General features: G+C 44.0%; 2 protein-coding genes across 5 annotated transcripts in view; one reads left to right on the plus strand and one right to left on the minus strand.

Moving 5' to 3' along the window:
• The window catches only part of CCDC181 (coiled-coil domain containing 181), a 25177-nt gene continuing 8095 nt past the window's right edge, over nucleotides 1-17082 (plus strand). Inside the window, exons 1-5 of one of the 3 annotated variants that reach the window (XM_075906982.2) lie at nucleotides 1-2054; nucleotides 2771-2880; nucleotides 7472-7630; nucleotides 9769-10704; nucleotides 12892-13038. In XM_075906982.2, the coding sequence (XP_075763097.2) occupies nucleotides 7493-7630; nucleotides 9769-10704; nucleotides 12892-13038 (1221 nt within the window). In that variant the 5' untranslated portion in view covers nucleotides 1-2054; nucleotides 2771-2880; nucleotides 7472-7492. The other 2 variants (XM_006112213.5, XM_075906995.2) reach the window with 2 other exon arrangements.
• The window catches only part of BLZF1 (basic leucine zipper nuclear factor 1), a 25865-nt gene continuing 22016 nt past the window's right edge, over nucleotides 13234-17082 (minus strand). For both annotated transcript variants that reach the window (XM_075907024.2, XM_075907031.2), the window contains exon 9: nucleotides 13234-13553. The gene's annotated coding sequence lies outside the window, so the exon portion shown is untranslated. The remainder of the gene's footprint in view (nucleotides 13554-17082) is intronic.

Consider the following 17082-nt stretch of genomic DNA (forward strand, 5'->3'; position numbering starts at 1 on the left):
TCCCAAATGGTTGTAGGGTGAGAGTTGTGGGATGCTTTCTGGGCCATTGTCTGAGTGATTGAATGATATACACTGCAACAGAATCCCTGATCTGTGAAGCAGGCTGCTAAAATGTATTTTGAAAATTTTCTGTGGTAACTTTTCATGTAGATAGATGTAAAGTGATCTGATTCATATATAAGGAAGCAAGTATGTAGGTGGTAGAAATATTTCATGAAACTTCTCCATGGTTGTCCTTTAAGCTCCATCCAATATTTGCTTGTATGTTAAATTAAACTGCTGTTTGAGGCATTGTTGCCAAATAGGTTCAAGAATCTGAGAGCAACAAGGTAGATGAGAATCTTTTATTTGACCAACTTCTGCAAGCTTTTGCATCCCCTAGAACAATGTTTCTCAACCTTTTTTTTTAAATGGTACTTTTTAAACAAGTACCCCCAGTTTTCAGACTTTTTCTACCATTGTAACACTTATTAAAACAGCTTCATCAGACCCAGCTGGACAATGACATTTGGGGTGTAAAAAGTACAAAAATAATAGTGCTGTAAAAGTTAAAACAAATTCAATTTTCTCCAAATTCCAGTGGTTGATGTACCCTAACGGTACTCGTACCGCTGATTGAGGAACACTGCCCTAAGAACTCTTCTTCAGGATAATTAAAACTCTGCAGTGTGGGGGTCTGAAAAAAGGGGTCCAGCAGCAGAGAGAAGGCTGCTTGGCTAGCTATCAACTTGCAGGATTTTATTGCCAGTCATGTGACATTTTAAATTTCCTTGAAGCCCAAGTTAGGGTTGCTAAAATTGCACAAAACTGAACTCTTACCTATCCGAAACCCTCCCCCAGCCTCTCCATCCTCTGTCAGTGGCTGTGGCCTGCAGCCTAAGGTTGGTGTGCAAGAGAGGGTGAAGAAGGGGCTTGGAGTTGGTGTGCAGGTTCGGACTAAGGGAATTGGAGTGCAGAACTGGGCTCAGGGCTGAGGCAGGGCTTCAGGGTCCAGAAGGGGCTGTGAGGTCGGGATGAGGGCTTGGTGTGCAGTAGGAGGCTTTGACTTGGGATGGAGGGGTGTGGGAGTGGGCTCAGCAATGGTGCAAGGTGTAGGCTCTAGGCTATGTCAGAGGTTGGGATCTGGGCTCTGCAAAGGAATTTGGGTAGGAGAGTAGGTTCCAACTAGGGGCTTGGGCTGCAGAGAATTGGCACTTACCTCAGGTGGGTCCCAGTTGGCAGCATAGGGAGGCTCCCTGTTTGCTCTGGCTCTTAATAGCTGGAACCGGCTAGCGTGTCTGGTTCCCAGGCAGAAGGGTAACCAAGAGCCTCTGTACAGTGCACGCTGCCCGTGCACCCTCCCTTACCGCTCCTATCAGCTTGTGGGAGGTGTAGGGCAAGTGCTATGGGCAGTGTGCAGCGCTGTCCCGATCACAGAGGCGGCAGGGCCCTATGCTGGGAGCTTGCCTAAGTCCCACTGTGCTGCCGACTGGTGTAATGGAGAAGCCTGCTCAGCCGCGCTGACTAGAGCACCCAGGAGCTCTTATTCACTGGGCGTTCCTCCTGGAAACCAGAAACCTGCAGCCCTAACCCAGCTCCGGCACGCGCGCTGCTAGGGGAGACGCAACTTGCTGTGCAGCGACCGACACACTATACACCGGCGCGGGCCAGGCAGGACGCTGGCCACAAGCGAGCAATGGGGATGCAGCAGCTCGTGCCCGCAGGAGGGACTCGCGCGCCACGCGGCGTGAGACCTTGGGGAGGCGGGGCCAGGGTAGAGGGCGCAGGCGCAGCCTGAGGGAGGTCGCCGACTCTCCGCGCGAGCGCTCAGCCACTTGCTTTGGCGGGCCTTGGCCAGCTTCCAAGATGGCGGCGCTCCAGCCTCTGCCCGGGTCAATAGCTAGCTTGGTCCCCATGGAAACCGGGGCGCGCGGAACTCTCGTGCTACCAGACCATTTGCTTGCTCTTATTTTTCTCACGAGACTTCACACCCCCCCCCCGTTGCTTAGGCAACGGAACACACAGCGAGAAGTTTGTCCCTTTTGAACCGCCGTCAGCCAGGCTGGACTCTACAGGTGAGTGAGGGGAGCTGCTGGGGCTGGCCGCTGCTACCATGGCAACCACGCCAGCCCGGAGGGCTCCCGCCTGTGGGGCGGGGAAGCAGGGACCGGAACCCGAGCACGGGGATGGGGCAGCCGGCGGGTGCTTGAAGCCGGGCGCGGAACCCAGGAGTCCTGGCTCTCCCCGCCCCCTCCCTCGGTCCCTTGTGCGCGTAGCAGCCCCCCCCCCCCCAGCTGACACGAGGAACCGCCTCGCTGCGCCCCCTCCTTACCCGCAGCCACGGGTCTGCCCCGGGGGGGATGATCGGGGGCCGCGCCAGGCCCGCGGGCGTGACCGGGCTGCGCTGTGCGGCCCCTGGCGCCAGCCGCTAAGGCGCTTAGCCGCGGGGCGGAACCAGGCGGCTTGTCGCCGGCGGGGCGCTGGGGCGAGAGCGACCAGACGGCGGAGGATCAGCAATCGGAGATCCCCGCCGCTCCCTGCGGGGTGGGACGCCTGGGGTCTCTGCTTGGCTTTGCATTGCCCCTCACGGGCTGGGCAAGCCACTCTCAGCGCTCCGTGCCTGCTTCCCCAGAGGTAACATGGAGTTGGTAGTACTCGTCTGCTTCAGCCTAGGGGGATAATTGGTCTTAAGTTAATACATCTCTCCTACAGTGCAACAGCTTGAGAGGAAGGTGTTACAAACATAGGGTGGCTTGTGATTTTGTGTAACCGGTGTGATTTTTCTTACTAGGAGCAAGGGAAAAAATGATTGAAGCAGATTGGGAACGCTCTTAAAACTAGCTGAAGCATTCCACATTTTATTGCTGCTTTCTATTAGTGAGGCAAATAACTTACCGAAAGGTTAGTCTCATGAACTTAATGCAACATTATGCTAATGATTGCTCTCTCCTCTGTTCCATTGTGCCTGAATATCAGTAGCGTTGTTTGTTTTGTGTACTTCATGTGCAATGTGACAGTTTAGGTTGTGCTTAGAACTTTGTAATGTTATGAATTTCTTACTGTTTTGTGCATTTCAAAATATTGATTTTTATTTTTATTTCTTGTTTGTGTTATGCTGTTAAGTGCTGTACAAACATATAACAAAGACAGCCAGTGCTTTGAAAACCTTGCCATTAAGCCCTGTATATACATGAAGCCTTGCCAATATGTCTATATTGGCAAGAAGAATACTCTATACTGGCCAAAGGATACTTTTGCTAGCATAGCTGTCATTTAAAAAATCACACTGTAACAAGCAAAACTAAGCTGGAAAAACTTTTCAGTATAAGGCCCGGCCTAAGTAAAGGGTTTTTATAACTTAATGAGGTTGTTTATGTGTGGATTTTTTGTGTTTTTAAATGAATATTATCTATCTAAATAAAAACAGTTCTAGGTACTCTGTTTTTTTTTAAAAAAAAAAAAAAGGTTGAGAAACACTGCAATAAAGCACCCCTTTTTTAAATATACACATACCCCCCATTACCTACTACAGTTTTTAAACTCACATAATTTTTTTTCTACCATTGCAACACATTTATTTAAACAACTTAATCATATCCGGGTGGATGATGAAACTTTTGGGTGTAAAAAGTGTAAAAATAATAAAACGCTGTAAAACTTAAAACAAAAATTCAGTTTTCTCCATATTTCAGTTGTACCTAAGGGTTCTCGTACGACTGGTTGAGAAACACTGTTCTTTTGCGCCGATTGAGGATTCCAATATAATTGAGATGGGAAAGCCTCACTAGGCAATCCAGTTCACCTCACTGCAAGGGCCAGGGGCTAGCTAACTACTCTTGACAATATGTTTCAGGGGGTAGCCAAGTGAGTCTGTACGGGGTAAAGTTAAAAAATGACAAATAGTCTGGTAGCACTTTAAAGACTAACAAAACATGTAGATGGTGAGCTTTAATGGGCACAGCCCACTTCTTAAATCCGCCTAGAATAGGCATGGACAAATATGCGTCCATGGGCTGGTTCCAGTCTGCCAGAGAGAGCTCCTGGTGCACCCCCACTGCTATATCTACCTACATGGTGGTGATATTCCTATATTTAAAGTGGGGATACAGGCCTGTAAGCAGGGGTGTGTGTGAATGCACCCTCCCCATGGTCCTCCAAGTAAGCATTAGGCTGAGGTGTCATGTTGCCCCAGCCTCCATGCTCAGGCCAGCGGAGGGAAGGCTGGGGCTGATTTCCTCCCTTCCCCCAGGAGTGGAGTGGAGCTGGGCTGTAGGGGCAGAGCAGCCACAAGCCTCTCCCATGGCTCACACTCCACATCCACAGAAATTCCTGTGCATGGGCCTGAAATAGATAAATACTTTTTAAACGTTATTCACTCAAAAATGAAGAATGAATATTGAACTCCAGACTTACAACTTTAAGAAAGCTGCGCCAATATACCACGATAGCATGTGAAAGGACTATTATAGCTATGTAGAATTTTATGAGAAGAATAAACATCAGCAAAATAAATAACTTTAAATGTATTCTGTTGACGAGTCAGTAACTTAAGAAATGATTGAAAGACTTTTGCCGGACAGCAGCGAGGGATGTAAAATCTCATTTAACTAGTTAATTTTTATGTTTGACTTGTTAATCACTTAAATGGGGGCAGAAGGAGGGGTTGTTCCAACCTAGATCCCCCACTTACCTTGGCCAAGCTGGAGAGCTCTCCCAATCCTGCCATGTGCAGAAAAACTGCTCAGGCCCCTCTGAGCTGGGGCAGCACCTTCCCTAGGGTGGGTGAGAGGCTGTACAGTCCTTCTGGTACCCAGTTATCTATTCACATCCCTACCACAGTGCCCTCTCCTGGGCACATATAAAGAGAGCAGCTTTTCCTGATGTGTCATTGACAGGACAGATTTCCAACAATGTGATCAGCAGGTTACTACCCCCCTTTTCCTCCTAATTTGCAACTGTTCAGTGACAGTGAAATATCAGATCTTACTGTTTTGTTGGATAGGAACCACCTCCATTTATATATTTCAATGGGAAACAATACCTGTAAAATAATTGCATGTATGCCAGCCAAAGGGTAGCTATAACTGTAGCAGCAAGGGTGCCATCTGCCTACCAATTATCAATGCTACTACTATGAAGAAGCTATATTGAGCCCTGATCACATGAACTATTGTCACTTCTAGCTGAAATGGGTCACCGTAGTGTACATCTAATATTTTGTCTCCCGACAATTGAGTTCTTCATAGATAATGTCTTTGGGAAATATTTGGTCCCAGGCCTAAATTCCTATCAGAAGCAAGCATTTAGAAAGGAGAAACAAGCATTAGGAAGGAGGTTGCATTCCTAATGAAATAGAGACATCATGAAAATCCATCAAGAGCTATCAGTCTCCAAACCGAATTGTGCTGCTTCAGTATAAAGATTAGGATAGTCGCTGTTTTTCCCTTAGCAAATCCATAGTCAAACTCTGTGTTCTGAAGAAAGATCAGAAGTTCTTTCAGCATGGGAGGGGGAAATAACTATATTGCTTTCCCATATAAATTATTTGGACCACATTACTGTGTTGTATAATTTCAGGCTTAAAACTTCTATCGGAATATTGCCAAAATATTCTGTTCCAAATAAATGAAAGACAGATAGTGAATAAGGCCAAAGAAGAAGCAGCTTATTTCAGTTAGCATGATAGAAACCTAAATTCCTTTTCATGATAACAGACAAAAATTATGTTATTAGAATTGTGAGAAAAAAGTTTTGCTCTAGCACCTAAAGCACTGTTCTAACTAGCACTGTATTTCAGCACAGATACTGTTGTATTTTTATGCTTTAAGGCTGATTTAATCATTACCCAGACTTATTGAAAGATATGTTGGCTACTCTTTAAAGATGTTAACCAATGCTTATAATTTCACCTTATGTGCTATATGGTTTAAACTGAGACTTCACTAGTTTGTTACTAGCCTGCAGCCTGTTATTACAGTTTAAGCTGCTTTAAAGGCTTAATTTCTTAAACCTCTACTCTGCCTGCTTTTCTTTCTATTTCCCTTTCATGCCTATGTCTGTGAGAGCGAGAAAATGACAGGTAACTTCTGTTTCACCCTCCTACATCAAAACCTACCATTCATGATATTTTGTGTGCAGAGAAAATAATTTTCCATATTCTGCATTTCATTTCAGCTATAGTGTACTCTGAAACTGTTTGGTCTGCCCTACACATATCTTGCTTGAAAATGTTCCTAACTCTCAGGATTAGTTCTAAAGTGTATGGAAAACCTACCAATTGCTGAATTTCCTTCATTTTGAGAGAAACCTCCGACTGTGAATGAAATTGCTTTTTCTAACTTAATCTCTGTGAGCAAATTTAATTTTAGTAATTCTTTTGCATCTTAAATATCCACCACTCACGGTAGACTGTTTCTTCTATTTTGTATTGAAATATCTTGTGAAACATATAGTAGTAATTATGCATATAGTTATACAGTACTAAACATTAGTATTGAGCTTACAGTCATTACATCATTTGAAGTTACAGGCTGAGCCTCTCTAGTACAGCACTTTCTGGTCCAGCAACATTCATGATCCAGCATGATTTTAGTTAGCTGGATGTCCACTTATCATGGGTGTGGCCAAGTTTCCTGCAGTCCCATAGGCTGTGTCTACATTGGCATGATTTTGCACAAAAGTGGCTGCTTTTGCACAAAATCTTGCCACCTGTCTACACTGGCTGCGAGTACTTGTGCAAGAACACTGACGTTCTAATGTATAAAATCCGTGCTTCTTGCGCAAATACTCTGACGCTCCCGCTCAGGGATAAGCCCTCTTGCGCAACTGTTCTTGCACAAGAGGCCAGTGTAGACAGGCAACATCAATTTCTTGCACAAGAAAGCCCAATGTTTAAAATGGCCATCAGAGCTTTCTTGCGCAAGAGAGCGTCTACACTGGCACGGATGCTCTTGCGCAAAGGCACATCTTTTGCGCAAAGGCATATGCCAGTGTAGACGCTGTCTTACTCAAATACTCTAACTCAAAAACTCTTGCATTAAAGAGTATTTGCACAAAATCTTGCCAATGTAGACGTAGCCATAAAGTTTGTTTATAGCTCAATATTCTCTGCTGCCATTTAGTTCTAATTTACCCCTAAATGTCTTCTAAGAGCCCAGTGTGGCTAAAGAATAGGGACTAGTTGTCCTGGGTTCTCTTCCTACCTCTGCCAAAAACTTTCTTTAGGAAAGATCATAGATGAATCAACTTGCTTCTCAGTGCCTCAGATCTGCTTTTTATAGGCTGGAATGAAACTATCTTTCTTACCTAGGGTTTGAAAGGCTAAATCCATTCATGATTCTCAATCTCATTTAGATCCTTTCTTGTAAGGTATTATAGAAATATGTAGGTGGTTGTATTGTCCATCATTTTACCTATGTACCACAGGTATCAACAGTGTATTTTTTTTTGTGTCAGTAAAAGTATTATTGAAAACATTTTTTTCCTCTTGTAGCATTGCTGTAACAGAGCCAAAATGGATGACAAGAAAGACACTAATGACTTAAAAGAGGCTGGTGACTCAACAGAAAGTGCAGAATATGAGGATGATTTTGAAAAGGATCTTGAGTGGCTAATTAATGAAGAAAAAGAAGACAATTTTGGGGAAACAGAGGTATTTGATTAGGTCAATGCTAATGATTATACTGTACATTTGAGATCTTACCAACTTGAACTACACATCAATTGAGTTTGAATTCAAATATGTATCTAATTGTAAACGTGTTGCTGTTTAATTAGGAAAAGGATATTTGTGATTCTAATAAAAAGCGATGCAGTGTCCAGTGGCTTTTCAGTATTCCCTATAGGCACAAAGAGAATGTGCTTGGATCAAATGTACTTTCATTTCCAAGGTGGTATCTTGAAGCATTTGTGCAAGTCTCGTGATTTTTTTTTTATGTTGCGTCTGTCACTTTGCTACTCAAGCTTTGGTTCATTCCAAATTACGTGAAGATGGAAATATAGAGAGATGCAGTAAGAGAGGAGCTAATGCCAAAATAGAAGCTGGTTATGAAATTCAGTATTTCATAGCCTGGATATGTTTGATACTGTTCGCCTACCACTCCGGCTATTCTGTTCGTCCTTTTGCCATGTTTCTGGCCTCTGTTGGGAGGAGGGACTGAAAGAGCCTCCCTAATGCGATTGTGACAACAGAAACAAGAGCCACATATTCCTATTTAAGTGTAAGACCATATGGGATAGAACACCAAGTTCTACTACGGCTGGGCTTTTGGGAGACCACGACTCTTTCACATCATCACCTCTGGAGGCATGGCCATCAGTTCTACTGGAAAGCTGCACTCATAAGAGGAAGGCCTGTTCCTGTAGCTTGCATTTTAGCAGTGTGATTATTTTCTATATATTGCACCTTTATATCTGTAATGATGGCTATTTTGTATTTAGTTCAATGCAGACTCTATAATAAATGGGGGAGACAACTCACTGTGTTCTCTCATATAGTGATTTTACTTTTGTTCTTGTTTTAACCAAACAGATCAGACTGAGAGTAAATGATTGCTCTTTGTGTATGAAAAACACGTTTGTGTTGCCCTCCTCTTGGCCCTTTGTAAGATAGCTATGTTTACAATCATCCCCTGTAAACGGTGTGACCATGAAACCCTGCATCCACTGCCCATATCAAATGGCTGGGACCACAACTAGCAGCTGTGGATGTGGCTGGTGTAATGGCACAAATTGTCTTCTGGCCCAATTTGCTACTTTTGTTTAATGGAACAAAAAGAAAGCAGTATTTATGACTGCTTTCTATAAATACATTGGATGGATAAATACCAGAGAAGAAGAGTTATTTAAGTTAAGCACCAGTGATGGCACAAGAACAAATGGCTATGAACTGGCCATTAAGAAGTTTAGGCATAACATTAGACAGTTTTCTAACCATGAGAGGAGTGGAACTGCCTTCCAAGGATAATAGTGAGGGCAAAAAACCTAACTTTTATCTAGACTGAACTTGATACGTTTATGGAGGGGCTGATATGACAAAACTGCCTACAATGGTATGTAACCAATCTGTGACTGCCAGCAGCCAATATCTCCAAAGACTGGTGATGGAACACTATTGGGTAGAGGGCTCATAATTACAACAGAGCAGGGGTGGAGAACCTTTTTGGAGCAGGGGCCATTGACTCACAGAAAAATCAATCGGGGCCACACACAAGTGGCCCCTAGCTGAGAAGGAGAAAGACACTCTCCACGTTCCTTTTACACACCAGAGCCTAGTAGATATTGTGTGCTACAAACCTGTGGTGGTGTGGGCAGAGGGCTATATTTGGGGTGGGAAAACTTATCCCTCAAGTCAGCTGGGCAGAGATCCTCAGAGTTTTTCACCTTTCACTGCATGATGGGGCTTGGGTCACTTGCAGACTTCAGCTAGTGTAAATGGTGGATTCTCTTAAGTTGAAACCTTAATCATGTTTTGAGGACTTTAGAAACTCTTGAGTTTATTGGTCGTTTACAGGACTAGGTGTGGTCTGCAATATTCAGGATTCCAAACTAGCTGATCATGATGGTCCCTTGTGGTCTTAAAGCCTAAGTAATATGCTCTACAGGGCATATTCAGTTGTTTGCTGTGGGAGCCTAAACAGTACATTTCCTGAGTTCTGTGGTTTTAAAATCCCAATCTTAATGATGCGCTATGTATGTATAAACTACTCTAAGTTAACTTCTCTAACAAGTTAAAAAACTATTTCTTATACAACTTTAAAGGAAGAACTTTGTTTTTATAATCCTTATCAGAATGAAGACGATATTGAAACAAAAACTGATAGCAACTTGGAAGACAATGAGGAAAAAAAAGAATGTGTAGATGCTGATCTAGAGGAGAGTCTATCAAATGGAGAAAAACTTGTATCCATACCCAACTTAAAACCATTGGATCATACATCTGATACGGACAGTGAAAGCTCTGTCCAGGAATCCAAGCTGGAAAACCGTCAGGACCTGGATGACGAAGATGATGAAGAAATAAAGCGCTATATTTTGGAAAAGATTGAAGAAGCTAACAAGCTGCTGCAGAACCAGGAGCCTCTTAATGAGAACAGAGAAAGGAAACTAAAATTCAAAGATAAATTGGTAGATTTGGAAGTTCCTCCACTAGAAGATACAGAAACTTATAAAAATGATCCTGAAAGTGAAGAGGATGTTTCAAGTAGGCTGTCTCAACTGCATATTTCTAATGAGCCAGGCCTGCAAAGTATGACTTTTTCACTTAATGGTGGCAAAGATGAGGAACAAAAGGATGGCAAGATCCTAGTAGAGAAAGATGGGAAATTTGAACTCTTGAGTTTACGTGATATTGAAAGCCATGGCTTTTTTCCTCCAATAAGTGTTTCTTTCACTGACATTGAAACTCAGTCTGTTTCTCCTAAATTTTCCCATTCCATAATTTTTGGCACTCCCAGTCTAACAAAGGAAGAGCCTCTAGTGCAGCCAGGGGTAAATTCTTGCTTTCCCATTGGAGAAGAGTTTATCTGTTTCCCTAAGCCTCCCTCTAACCCTAAGTATCGCCCAACCTCAGCCATCAACACTGCAAGAAGTATGGGAATGGGAAGAACTCCCCGCCGAGTGCAGTCTGCAATTGCGCCTTGGAGAAACTCCACCTACAGTCTTTCACCCAGACAAAAAGAGTTGCAAAAACAGATGCAAAAAAGGAAAGAGAAACTAAGGAAAGAGGTGAGAGTACAAAGGAAATAACCAGAACATAGTGATTACCAGACCCTCTGTTTCTCAAACTTAATGGGAAATAGTGCTTCTCAAAGCCATTCATTTGATCATTTATTCCATTTCCTCAGTTGGAATAATAATAATAATTTGAACTTATAAACCAAATCCACAAAAACATTCTCTTTCATTAAAAACTGTTAAGGAAATGCTCATGGATGGAAAGCAAGGAAATGTCTGTTTAATGTGGTAAAACCTTATAAAATGTGGTAGTAGTGTTCCTGGAAAACCATGTGCTATATAAAAACCTGGCAGAGGTGCAGCTAAATGGCTCCATGTACTGCCCTGTCCCTCCCTGAGTGCTGACTTAGGGAGTGGTGCCCGTGGGTGGAGGCAGTGTGCAGAGCCGCCTAAGCATGCCTCTGCCAACAACAGCAAGCACAGGATACTGCTTGCCGGGAGCTGCCTGATGTGTCCATCCCCTCCCTTTCCCCAGCTGTATGCAGCACCCTGAGTCCCTTCCCATGTTCCGATCCCTTGCCCTGAGCACCCTCTCACACCCAAACTCCCTTCTGTGAGCACACTATAGAAAAATAGTGTGCAACCTAAAAATGGCCCCTAAAGGAAAGCCATACTATGTCAAAAGCACACTGTATAAATCTGCATTACATAAGGGTTTACTGTATATTCATAAATATGGCTCCCCCATCACATTCACCTCTTTCACTGATGGATTCTTCCTATTTGTGAGTCCCATACTCCTCCAACATAGACAGTAACTTTGTGTGGGTGAGTGTTGTCCTCCAGCAACTTCAAAGCTTTTCCTTGTAGGAATTATCTTGTTTTTGTATGGAAGTGTTAAAGGGAAAAAACCTCAAGAACCCAACTGTCCAGGCTATTACGTAGAACAGCAATTTAAAACAAGACTTGGGGCTTGTCTGCACTTGAAACACTGAAGTGACACTGCTGCAGGAGTGCTTTTTTGAAGATACTACCTACACTGATAGGAGAGCTTCTCCTATTGTTCTTGTTAATGCATCTCACTGAGAAGTGGTAGCTAATTCTCTGGTAGACCTAGTGCTAGCTTAGCTGGTGGTTAGATCAGTTTAACTGCATCTTTTGGGGGTGTGGATTTTTCACATCCCTGAGTAACGTAATTCTGTTGATCTAATTTCATCATGTAGACCAGGCCTATTTTAGAAGGCTAGACCAGTGAGTTTCTGAAATATTAAATGTATAGCAACGACTTTAAAAATGTGCAACAATTGTCAGTTTTTCAAGACAAGTGCTAAAAGATTCAGGGAAAAATATATTTGGTCTTCAAAGGAGGTGCATATTGATCTGCGTGAATTTTAAATTTTATGGGTGCATAGCTTTAGTGCCGAAGAAGAACAGAATTTCATGAGACAGCATTTCTGAATAGTGTGACTTATTGGAAGGCTTGGCATTGATCCAAAGTATCTTCAAATATTCACAAACCTGACACACACTATTTCCCACTTTTTTACAAAAAGCATTTCACCATGTTTGCTTCAGAGATGTTATGCTATCAGTGCCTGCATAACTAAATGACATTCTCCTCACCTCCAGTGCATGGTCATGCTCTAGAACTCTTTGATAGGCCAGTGCCTGCAGTCACTAATCATTTTGATTTTGTTAGGGCCTGTTTAGTCAGGAGAAGTCTTGTAAACAGTTTTTAAACCAGGTCAGTTAAACTTATTTTAAACTACTTGGAGCTGTGAGGTAGGTCTGGTTTAAGGTGCAGTGATTTGAGAAAAAACAGAAAGGTAGCCATGTTAGTCTGATCTTGGTAAAACAAAAAAAAAAGCAGTCATATAGGTCTTTAAAGACTAACAAGATGGTTTATTAGGTGATGAGCTTTCATGGGGCAGACCCACTTCAGATCATCATGTGCTACATGACTGCTTTTTTTTTTATTTGAGAAAGGCATAAAAAACTTTTGGATTAAAATTAAAGCCTCCAAATATAATCTTAATCACAAAGGTGCTCAATGGCAGTTTCCTCCTCAATATAGTATTGACTTGATGTGTCTATTGATTATTCCCATTTCCCTCAATATGTTTGAGGTCAAGGCAGATAAATAATTCAGGTAACGTGTATTGGTTTGTTTGCTCCTTTGCATGTCTCAGACTAACACCTTTCTTGTGAGATATTATTCAGTCCTTAATTTCACACAAGGAAGAAGCACAGAAAAGACAACAGGAAGAGGAAAAGAAGAGAGAGAATGACATGGTCTTTAGAGCTTGGTTGCAGAAGAAGAAAGAACAAGTACAAGAAGAGAAGCGAATTCAGCGTGCAAAGGAACTAGAAGGCTCAAATAGTAGAGTAAGTTAAGACTTCTCCATCCCATACATGTTAAGGATGCCCTGGGTACTCAGAAAATTGAAATTTACACCCATTTTGTCAGTTCATCATAAAAAATGAACATAGCAAGGAATAGTCCATTTTTACTATACAAGAACTGCACATATATTGGGAATTTTCCAATTTTAACAGGATGAACTTGCATCACACAAGAAGCTGTGTTCATGTGACCTTTATGATCCTAGGATAACTTGAGAGAGGTTACTATTTGGCATCTTAGTAGGATGATGATTTGGCTGTGCCCTACTGTGAATCACAATCAGGAATTAATGTTCTTTTTCAAGTGATGTCCCCAGGAATGCTCCATTGTAGGTGTCAGATCCGTCCTGGTGCCACAGATCAGAAACTTTTAACAGTCGTAGTCAGCCGGACTGAGCATACATGGTCAGCATCTCGCAATGTTCGTGCCCTTTGCCAGTTCCTGTCAACTGCCCTCGGTTGCAGACGGAGCTCTCTCTCTTTCTCTCCAACTTCATCTAGTCAGAGAAATAAATATAGTTATTAGTTAGTTGTTGTTAGTATTACTCAGTTTATAGTTAATAGTTACAGTTTATAGTTAATAGTTCAAAAAAAAACAAAAAAAAATTCTTTGTTCCACTGGCCTTTAGGCCACTGACAAAAAACCAACAACTTCCCCTCCCCCCAAACCAAAAAAAACCCCACCTTTGAACAGATGATGCTGGGTTCTCCGGGCTTTAAAAATTGTGACGTTTGTTGCGATCCCGGAGACAGATGGGCCATTGCTGGCATCAGATGGCCATTCATCATGAGCCTTGCCCAAACAGCAGATGCATGTGCCTCAGAAATGCGCCTATTGCTCAAAGTTAACAGTGAGAGCCCGGCAAGATAGGGAAATGCGCTTTCAGATTATCTTGTTTGATAAGGCGCTTTAGCCATTGGACTCGTCGTCCGTGGCTATACCAGACTGTGCTGCTACACAGAAACGGAGAGTGTCCTCTCCAGGGGTGGCTCCAGCAAAAAAGATGCTGGCTTCCCGGTACATTCTCTGCCACTAGTCCTGCTGAGCAGAGTGAGCACGGGTAGCCTGGAATGTCCGGTACCGCTTCTTTGCATGCAAGGGTGGTTCCAGGCACAAGACCTAAAAAGACGGCAGCTTCGGTGCCAACTGAGCAAGCACCGACGGAACCAAGATCAACATTGGCACCACTGGCCTCATTGTCTAAGGCAGAGGTGCTCAACCTTTTTTCATTCGCAACCCCCAGAGCTAGGAAAATTTTTGTTGAGCAAAGCAAAAAAACACACACACACAAAAAAAAGCCCCGCCAGGAACATTTTATTACGGCCCCTTTATTTTAAAGCACTGGTCTGCTTCTCTGCCACGTCCCTCCGCCGCGTGTCTGTTGGGCACTGAGCCGGCAAAACAAAATGCCAGCTGGCTTGGATTACAGCACGGAGACCCCCCAGGAAGACGGCAGTGACCCTCTTGGGGGTCACGACCCACGGGTTGCGTACCGCTGGTCTAAAGCACTGACACCAGTATCGACGCTGACTTCAGCGGCACCATCATCACCGGCTGTTATGGAACCTGTGCTGCAATCCAATCCGGCACCTGAAAGGCCTGATGCTTTCTTGGAACAAACGTCAGAGTCAGACCCCCATTTCTGTCTTCCTGACATTCTTTCCGGCACCTTCTCCACCGGCACCATCCCCATACCTTGTGGCACCGCGGAGAGATTCTTGATACCACGTCAGGCACCTTTCTCTCTCTACACCCCCCTCATTGAGAGGCTCTGGAATCTTTCTTCACTCACCTGCACTGTCACCACATGCAGCATACTAGGAGAGCATACGAGTGCTTTTTCTTCTAGGCATTACTTACCTGGACAATCGCATCATTAGCACTAGCACAACTACCATCATGACCACACACCTTACTACTACTCCTATCATCATCACCATCAGTCACATTCCAGGAGATGGTCCCTGTGTTGTCATAGGTCGCCCAAATACCCACCTGCCTCCATAAGTCTACGGGAGTGACATCCCCCGCTGCCACCACCACAGAGCCCAACACTGCAAGCACATCGTTCCGAATCCAAGGAGGGGTGATTATTCAAGGCTGAAGAGCAACAACCTGACACTTCCCCTTCTGACCAGTCATCATCCTTTCCTGATGAGGTCATAATCCCAGGTGATATATTGCCTCCTAGCAATCTTAAGCAGTTCCCAAGACTTGTTTAAGAGAGTCGTGTCAAGCCAGGAGGTCCAGTTGGCGGAGGTGCAGGATAACCAGTACCACCTCCTTAAAAATCTCCAGCCCCCGTACCGGGCCAAAATAGCACTCCTGCTAGACGAGGCAATCATGGAGGCTGTGGAGGAGATTTGGCAGACCCCTCTCTCTGTCCCACTGACAAACAAAAGGGCAGATAAGAAATACTTTGTGCCATCGAAGGGGATGGAATTTTTATTCACCCATCCCCAACCAAATTCGCTCATTGTAGACGCCGCGCAGCACAGGTCTAAGGCCCCTCAGTATTAGAATGTTGCAACAGAGAAGTACAGCAAAAGAATAGACCTATTTGTCAGGAAGGTGTACTCCTCGGTGACACTACTACTTCGCATTGCCAACTATGCCACGCTCTTGTCAAATCAAATTTAGACAATTATACGAAACTTACAATGTTGATGGAGCATCTCCCTGATTCCAAGAAACCTATTCTAAAATCCATTGTCCAGGAAGGCTATGCTGTCACTAAGACAGGTGTCCAGATCGTGCTGGATGTCGCGGACACAGCTGCGCATTCCAAGGCTACTGCAATTGTGATGAGGAGGTCTTCATGGTTGCAAACCGCGGGAGTTCCGAGAGACTTCAAGAGCAAGGTAGAGGACCTCCCCTTTGACAAACAAAAACTCTTTGCCGAGAAAACAGATGAGGTTCTCCATTCTGGCAAAGATTCACCTACCACCTTCCAGACTCTTGGTATATACACGCCTCCATACTGGTGCAAACGTTATTTACTTTAGCAGAGGCACCACAATTACCCGTATAATAGGCAACAGCAACGTGATTTCAACCAGCCATGATCAAGGCAGTGACCTCAAACAAGGTGCAGTCAGACCAACCACACCCCTAACTAATCAGCCAACAAGCAGCAGATTTGACTCCTCGATCAGGGGCTTCCAAACACTTCCCATTGTCAAACTGAAATCACGCCTCACCCCTATTTCAGCACTGTCTGAGGCCATTTTATCACCAACAGGCCACCATTATGTTTGTTGGGTTTTGGAGATCGTGTCATCTGGTTTCACCATCCCCTTCCTTTCACTGCCCCCAACTACCCCACCCACCCCATCCCTCTTCAGGGATCCTTATCACGAGAACTTGTTGAAACAAGAGGTCCATCATCTCCCCTCCCTTGGAGCTGTAGAGAAGGTACCAGACGAGTTCAGGGGAAAAGGGTTCTATTCTCACTATTTCCTCATTCAGAAGAAAACTGGAAGCTGGAGACCCATACTTGATCTTTGAAAACTCAATCATCATCTCCAAAAACTACGGTTCAAAATGGTAACCCTTGTGTCCATAATACCAGCCTTAGTCAATGGGGATTGGTTTGCAGCTTTTGACCTTCAAGATGCCTACTTCCACATCACCATCCATCCAACACACAGGTGATTTCTTTGTTTTACAGTAGGTGGGGAACATTTCCAGTATCAGGTGCTTCCCTTCAGCCTTTCCTCTGCTCCGAGGGTATTCTCAAAAACCCTTGTGATAGTGGCAGCTCATCTACATCGAAGGGATGTTATAATTTTCCCCTACCTTGACGACTGCCTTCTAAAAGGCCGCTCCTCGGTGGAGACATAGCATATGGTAGCTATCGCCAGACAGACTTTTGATTCTCTTGGCCTAATTATCAACTAACAGAAGTCCATGATTGAACCCTCTCAAACTTTGGATTTCATGGGCGCTCGACTTGACTCTACCACAGCACGAGCCTACTTACCCATCCAAAGGTTCTAGTCCATCCAAGGGCTGCTTTCAGTCAC

This window comes from Pelodiscus sinensis, chromosome 1, assembly GCF_052426305.1.
Source record: "Pelodiscus sinensis isolate ZL-2025 chromosome 1, ASM5242630v1, whole genome shotgun sequence".
Taxonomy (NCBI): Eukaryota; Metazoa; Chordata; order Testudines; family Trionychidae; genus Pelodiscus; species Pelodiscus sinensis.